This window comes from Larimichthys crocea, chromosome XVIII (assembly GCF_000972845.2).
Source record: "Larimichthys crocea isolate SSNF chromosome XVIII, L_crocea_2.0, whole genome shotgun sequence".
NCBI classification, from domain to species: Eukaryota; Metazoa; Chordata; class Actinopteri; family Sciaenidae; genus Larimichthys; species Larimichthys crocea.
This window is the reverse complement of record NC_040028.1, coordinates 19,899,710-19,906,927: the sequence shown is the minus strand read 5'-3', so window position 1 is coordinate 19,906,927 and position 7,218 is coordinate 19,899,710. Positions and strand designations below refer to the sequence as shown.

The following is a 7,218-nucleotide window of genomic DNA, read 5'->3' as shown; positions in this document are numbered from 1 at the left end:
GTCTGAATTTTATATAAAACGTTTTATTTTTGTACACATTACAATTTGTTTATAGTAATATACACAGCTGCACGGTATGATAACACTGTTAAAGTGGTGAAACAGGTATCAGTATAAAAAGAATATCTTCATATATTTAAACATTTGAGACACACGATTTACATCCTACAACTGCTAATATCTTATATGTTATTTACATGACAGAACACTGTATGCGATGATTGGTCGCTTATCCAAACTGTAATGCAAACACACAACAAAATATGCAGATTTCAAAAGGCATGACGATGAAGCTAGAACGCGATCTACACGTCTGATTCTGAAGAAGAAGAAGTGACGGCCACACCAGCAGATCGTAAACCAGCTGCAGCTGTGAGGATCCACTCATGGGACAACATGGATTGTTCCAAGGAGGAACATGTGACAGCACCAAAGAAAACACTGGAATTAGTCTGCAGGAGACTCATCTCGAGTGCATGTTGTTTATCAGCTTGCTCCTTCTGCATCTTTCACTTGAATATTACATCTGAAATCAGATGAATCATTAGATCAAATCTCTGGACCGCTTTGCCTCACAGCCTTTTTCCACCGAAACATGTTTTCACTTATTTCTGGATCTCAGAGTTCATGCTCTCTGCCTTTCTCCCATCACTTCCTCAAATATACACCGAAGCTTCTGATTGATGCAGAAAAATCACCTGCCAGTGGAGAAATGGGTGGAATAACGTTGCAGTAAATATTCAGATTGTGCGAAGCTCATTAATACATACACAGAAACTACACTGGCCACCTTAAAGGAATAGTTTGACATTTTAGGAAATGATTTAGATGGGTAAGTCGATCCCGCTTTAATATCCATTTTCTTCCTCTTATCCGGGGTCAGCAGGTTCTCCAAAGCAGCTCCTCCTGGAGGAGGCGATCCCAGGCTAGATGGGCCATGTAGTCCCTCCAGCAGGTTCTAGGTCTGTCTTGGGGTCTCCTCCGAGTTGGACGTGCCCAAAACATCTCCAAAAGGAAGGTGCCCAGGTGGCATCCTAATCAGATGTTGAACCACCTCAGCTGGCTCCTTTCGGCGTGAAGGAGCCACCCGGCGGGGGAAGCTCATTTTAACAGCTTGTATCCGCGATCTCATTCTTTTGGTCACCCCTTAATGTGGTGGTGTTATCCAGGGCAGTAGCCCCCTTGGTCTTGCCTTGGTCCCAGGGCAGGGGTCAGATGAAATGGGCCTTGCTTTTCTCCCGGCATTGCAGACTGGTCTTTGGGACGTGGAAAGTCACATCGCTGGCAGAAGGATTATGTATCCGAGGAGGATGTGTGTGGTCAATATGCATCTGTCTTTTTAATCCTCGTGTTTTAATCATCTAGCCACAAGACAGCCGAGCTCTCCCACCCGGTGGAGGAAGCTCATTTCAGCTGCTTGTATCCACGATCTCATTCTTTCAGTCACTACCCAATAATCATGGATTGATGGGATGGAACGTAGATGGACTGGAAGATCGAGAGCCTCCCTCTGAACCACAACGGTCCGGTACAATGTCCATAGTACTGCCGACGCCGCACCAACCTGCCGGTCCATCTCACGCTCCAACAAGACCCCCGAGATACTTGAACTTCGCTTGGGGCAGTAACTCGCCACTTTCATAACTGTACATCAAATGTAGAGCTACAGCAAGCACGCATTTAGCTCAGCACAAAGACGGAAAACAAAGGAGCACAGCAGTCAGAAAATCTGCCTGCCTGCACCTCTAAAGCTTAATTAACACATTTGATCTTCTTTGTTTAATATTTATGAACCTGCATGGGGCAGATTTTGTTACCTTTGAACAAAGTCAGGCTAGCTGCAAAGTCTTTGTGCCTTGCTGAGCGAAGAGAGTTTCATGTTTAACGGACAGATATGATTTCCCAAAATGTTGGACTATTATCTTTAACGCCCTTTAATGGACTAGGTTAAGTGTCCTTTGATCTATCTTTAATGTACAGTAGCATATACAGAGTTGTTGTCATACATCACTTCATTTCATTTATTTCAAAATAAGATAAAAAACAGCAGCTCTCTCTCTGCCAACCTGTTTAGAATATCTGAACTAATAAACATGTAACAGTAACTTTATATACATATTCACAAGTTCTTCCCTTGTGTGTGTGTGTGTGTGTGTGTGTGTGTGTGTGTGTGTGTGTGTGACAAAGTTTCAAGTAACAGGATGCGGTCCAGTTTTTTGTCGAGGTTGATGAGGAGCAAAACGCGTCCGTTGATGTCACAGCCAGCTCACCCAAGTCAAGAAGAAGAAGGCGAAAAGGCACCGAGGAAGGATGGAAGGAAGGAAGGAAGGAAGGAAGGAAGGAAGGAAGGAAGGAAGGAAGAACAGTCAACACTTCTGCCCACACAGGCTGAGACGAATGCAGACAGAGAGGAGGAGTGTTTGGACGGGATGCGGTCCAAATTCTGTGAGTGCCGCGGTGAGCAGGTGGAGAGAGTCTTGACAGGGAGCTTCACTTTTCAAACAGAGAAGCAAAAAGTCTGTCAGCATGCAGAGTACGTGCTAGAAATGTTTACTTCTACGTGTCTAAGATGGTCATAATTCAGCAAATTTAATCTAAAAACACCCGATTAGATTTTGATTCATGAGCATTCTTCACTTTCCTGTTGAGTCAGGTGAGAAGATTGATACAACCTCTGCTATCTGGACTGTAAACGTGAAGCTCAGGCCAGCAGCTACGTCTTCGACAGAGGGTCCGTAACCATTTAAAAAAAAAAACCTTTCACGTTATTGTCGGCCCAGTTTAAGAAGCAACATCAGTTTATATGATATGTAAGAGGAGTTCCCGGCTCCATCTCTCTACCAGCTACAGCAGGGGTCTTCAACCTTTTCAGCCCAAGGACGAGAGACGAACACAACAAGCCTGGCCTATAATAACTTTTAGATTTATTCAACTTTTATTTCACCTCATGAACCTATTTAATTTGGATTCATTTAATTGGAGTGAAAATGCTTCTACTGTTTGCTGTTTTTCAATTTTCATCATTATTTTGGTGAAAATTGTCAATTGTTATAACAAAAATTGGCGGACCCCCCTGTAATATCTCCGTGGACCCCGTAAGGGTCAGAAACCCCTGGTTGAAGACTCCTGAGCTACAGGCCTGAGAGAAACACTGACTGACTTAGCTTGGCATGGAAGTCTGTGCAAAGGTGCAAAGGCATCATCATCTAACTCTCGAAAAGAAAGCAAAATAGTGCATTTTAAAACCCGTAAGATGTTGAAACAAGAAGGAGTTGTCATGTAGATTATTGCATATTCAATTATTTTACATCTTATATGTTGTTTAGTTAATTATATACAGTATTTTATATTGTATAGTTACATGTATAAAACTGTAAGAGCTCAAACTCCTTTGTCCACATTCCCTACACCTGTTGATGTCATTTTTCTACAGGACGCTTTTATTTATTGGCATTAAATAAACTCTAAAAAGTCCATAATAACTTATATAATATTAACTTATGCATACAAAAATCACCTTGCTGTTCACGGGAGAGTTTCATGTCTGCACAGAGGAGCTCTCTCTGCGGGTATCCAGGACTCTGCAGCACAAACAAACAAACAAACACGTTAGATTTTGTCTCATCTGGGTAAAAAATCAGTTACTTCATCTACTACACAAGCATATTAGCCCACGACTTGACTCAGGTTTATCTGGCACGAAGGAGCGATGATTACAGCGAGATACGGCCGATGTTTAATTCGTTGCCGGTGCCAGACTGTTGGCAGACGAAGGGACGTCTGTGCCTCGTAATGGTTTCTGTCTCGTATCGCTTGCGGGGGCCGGTTGGTGAAGATTTAAGGATGATAAATGTTGATATATGATGTTTCCAGGCCGGTCTGGCGTAGCTGTAACTCCTCATCTCGTTCAGCGAACAAACTAATCCTTGCCAGACTCCTGTATCTCAAACTCACTTCCCCTTTCTTCCTCATATCCTGGCTTGTTTGGGTTTATCTCATCGCAATATAAAAAAAGAAAAAGAGAGGCACTCACGCTTGATGCTGCCGTACGAAATCTGCAAACTGCCGGTCTTTAGCGTAGAGCTCGACAATGCGTATCCTGTCCTGGATTTCCTGCGTGGCATCAGATGGGAGGAAGTATTACATCACAGGCAGATAGTGAGCCTTCAGTAAACCTGTATTAACACACTCACCTCCTTCGTCAGTTCACTGTTCTCGTAGATGTGTCGTATCTCCTCGCTGCTGAAGTCGGTGGAGGCCTCGGCGCTGGCGCTGCTGTACACGGGCGGTTCGGGGTAGCGGCGGTAGTAGTGGCTGTAGCCCGTGGTGGCCTCGCTTTCGTACATGGGGTTGTACTTGGTCGCCCTCTCCAGAGATGGGAGGCTCTCTGCTCCCCTGTGAAGCGATGCACAAACAAACAAAGTTAAATAAAGAAACACCTGAGAGACCAGGAGGTTAACATCCATTAACCTGCCTGAGTCCGACTCGTCTGATCAGTGACATATCTGATCGGTTAATTGGCTCAGTGTTTTTCCAGAGGCTGCTCAGGGAAGCATGCCAGACACACACACAGATAGTGAACAGATACTTGCATGTCTGCTAAAGTGAGAAAAAGTAAAAGGGAGGATCAAAGCAGGACGAGAAAGGAAGGAGGGAGGCAGGAGGAAGAGGGATGGCCTCGCCTCGCTGCCGTAAATCTGGAGGAGTAACAGGACGCTGCATCTAAACTGGGACGTCTCAATTTATTCTGTCCCCAAAAGAAACTAAGCAGGCTGCCTAAATCTGATGAGGAGAGAAGACTTCAGAGATACTAAATTTAAGAGTTTCTGTTCATTATAAGAACAGAAAAGTCTGAGATAAGCCAAAGGCAACAACTCAAAACAACTCAACAAGAAAGAAACAAGTTCATCTGGAGTTCGTTTGGAGGTCCAGCTCTGTCCTGGACTGCCCCCTTAGATTCCACAGAGGAGGTGGAGGTGAAGCATCATGAACGACTCCTCTCACCTCCTGCATAAAACAGCTCCTTCAACAGACTGATACTTCTGCCATGTAAGAAGAAGATCTACCACAGACTCTTTATATCTCTTTTTATCTTTGGAGACGTGTTTTAAATTCAGTCTTTGGACACATTTAACATGTCCAGTAGTTCTGTATGTTTAATTAAAGCTTGGCCAAACAATATAAGCAGGTAAAGATGAAGCAGACACCCATGAAAATAAACCTTTACGATCCCACTGGTAACTGAACCTACAAAATCTAAATCTAAAAACTTTTCGAGACACAGTGAGGATGAATATTGCTTCACATGTGACATGATTAACTGTCAGCATGACGACAGCATCCCATAAAAAGTGACACGTCCTTGGCCATGTGGAGCATGGTGGCTTACCGTATCGGGTCCTCTGACTCATCCTTGTCATACTGATCCCGTAACGTCCTGGCGAGGAAGAAGATGACTCCGGAGGCCACCAGCAGGAATCCAGCTACGGAGGCGATGGCTATGCCGACCACCAGCGGTTCGGACACGTACTCCTCGCAGTGCTCTCCTCGGTACCACCAGTTCTCCCCGACGCGACACCTGAGAGGACGACGATGGACATTTGTAACCAAAAACAGACGATACTTTACCAAATCTGGACCCTCCTCAGCCTCCTTCTGTTTTTTATTCTTTGCTGAATGATTAGAGAGCGACCGAATCTTCAATCATGCTCGTGTTTTGTCTGCAGTTATGAAGTTCTATCATTAAATTATTAAAGCCACGTTTTGGAATAATTGGAATCATGTTCAGATGTTTGTTTCCTGTCTCCATGGAGCAATGCACTCGTAGGTTTGATGCTGGTGTTGGTGGGCGTGCAGTCTCCTGTCTGTCTGTTCATGATCACTCGGTTTAAAGCGCAGCTCATACAAACAGCTCGAACGGAGCCAGAGGACATAATTCTGTCAGTGATCACATGTGTAAATATGTGTTTGGACACAAGTAGAAAATGTTTAAGATAATAAAAGATCTGAGTCCATATAAAGAACTGAATATTTCACTGAACAAAAATGTGATCATTTGCATCCTGGAGCTGGAAAAAAACGATGACATGAACTGCCAAAGGTTTAAGAGCACTGAAAATGTTGACATCTTCATCTGGGCCAGAGATACATAAACATTAGAGGGATTGTTAATTGGTGTTTGGAGCCAACTAATGTGTAAAACAAAAACTTTATTCCATGTAGTTGGTTGTGATTATAATTCATTAGGTATACGTTTAACCTCCCAAGTGTGAGGAGCCAAATAAATAATATGTCTGGACAAACATCTTTAACTCTAGAAGCAGAGAATCTGACCTCCTGCAGCTGTAAATATGTATTCAAAAAGCTGTTTAGTTTTCTAAACTTGCACACTCTCATGCACGGCAGATCACTCCCCTTTAATCCCCACCTACCTGCAGATGGCTCCCTGGCCGGGGATGATGTCACACTTGCCGTCGTTCTGGCAGAAGTCAGTCTGCAGGTCGCAGATGCTCTGACACGGCAAGCCGTCCACGCTGAAGTAGCCGGCGTTGCAGACGCACTCCGCCTCCCCCGACCACTTGTTCACCTTACACTCGGCGTACTCGTTACACGCCTGGAACTTACAGGGGTCAGCCTGGTCGCCTGGGAACGAAAGAACCAACCAAAGTGAGGAGGGTTGACTTTAAAGTTAAAGGTGCAGTGTGTAGGATTTAGTGCCTCCACTAGTGGTGAAGTTCCAGATTGCAACCAAATGAATACTCTGCCCACACCTCACCCTCTCCTTCCAATCATGTAGGAAAAACTGTGGCTGCGAAATTCACATGAAAAGCAAAAGTTTGTCCGCTCTGGGCTAATAAAGGTCTTATTTTAACGAAACGATGAAAACACAATAATTCTTATACTCAGGTTATTATACACTAATGAAAACACACTAATGAATATTGTATTCCGTTCCTAAATCTTACACACTGGACCTTTAATTAAGAGAAACTGTAACAAGCAGGTTCACAAAATATTTCGGAAATACTCATAAATTTCCAAATTAAACCATTTAAAATGTTTTATTTTGGGATATACGTATACTTTCTTTCTTATCATGGGTTAGATGTGGGATATACGTATACTTTCTTTCTTATCATGGGTTAGATGAGAAGATTATATGTTGTTTTTTGATGGTCATTCTTATGCTGCAGCCAGCAGCTGGTGAGAAAATGCACC

General features: G+C 43.5%; 1 protein-coding gene across 2 annotated transcripts in view; it reads right to left on the bottom strand.

The window, feature by feature from the left end:
- The window catches only part of impg2a (interphotoreceptor matrix proteoglycan 2a), a 22,912-nt gene continuing 15,694 nt past the window's right edge, over positions 1-7,218 (bottom strand). Inside the window, exons 18-23 of one of the 2 annotated variants that reach the window (XM_027291270.1) lie at positions 6,432-6,642; positions 5,390-5,578; positions 4,194-4,395; positions 4,034-4,113; positions 3,518-3,581; positions 1-2,493 (exon numbers count right to left, since the gene is read on the bottom strand). In XM_027291270.1, the coding sequence (XP_027147071.1) occupies positions 3,539-3,581; positions 4,034-4,113; positions 4,194-4,395; positions 5,390-5,578; positions 6,432-6,642 (725 nt within the window). In that variant the 3' untranslated portion in view covers positions 1-2,493; positions 3,518-3,538. The remainder of the gene's footprint in view (positions 2,494-3,517; positions 3,582-4,033; positions 4,114-4,193; positions 4,396-5,389; positions 5,579-6,431; positions 6,643-7,218) is intronic. The other variant, XM_027291271.1, reaches the window with a different exon arrangement.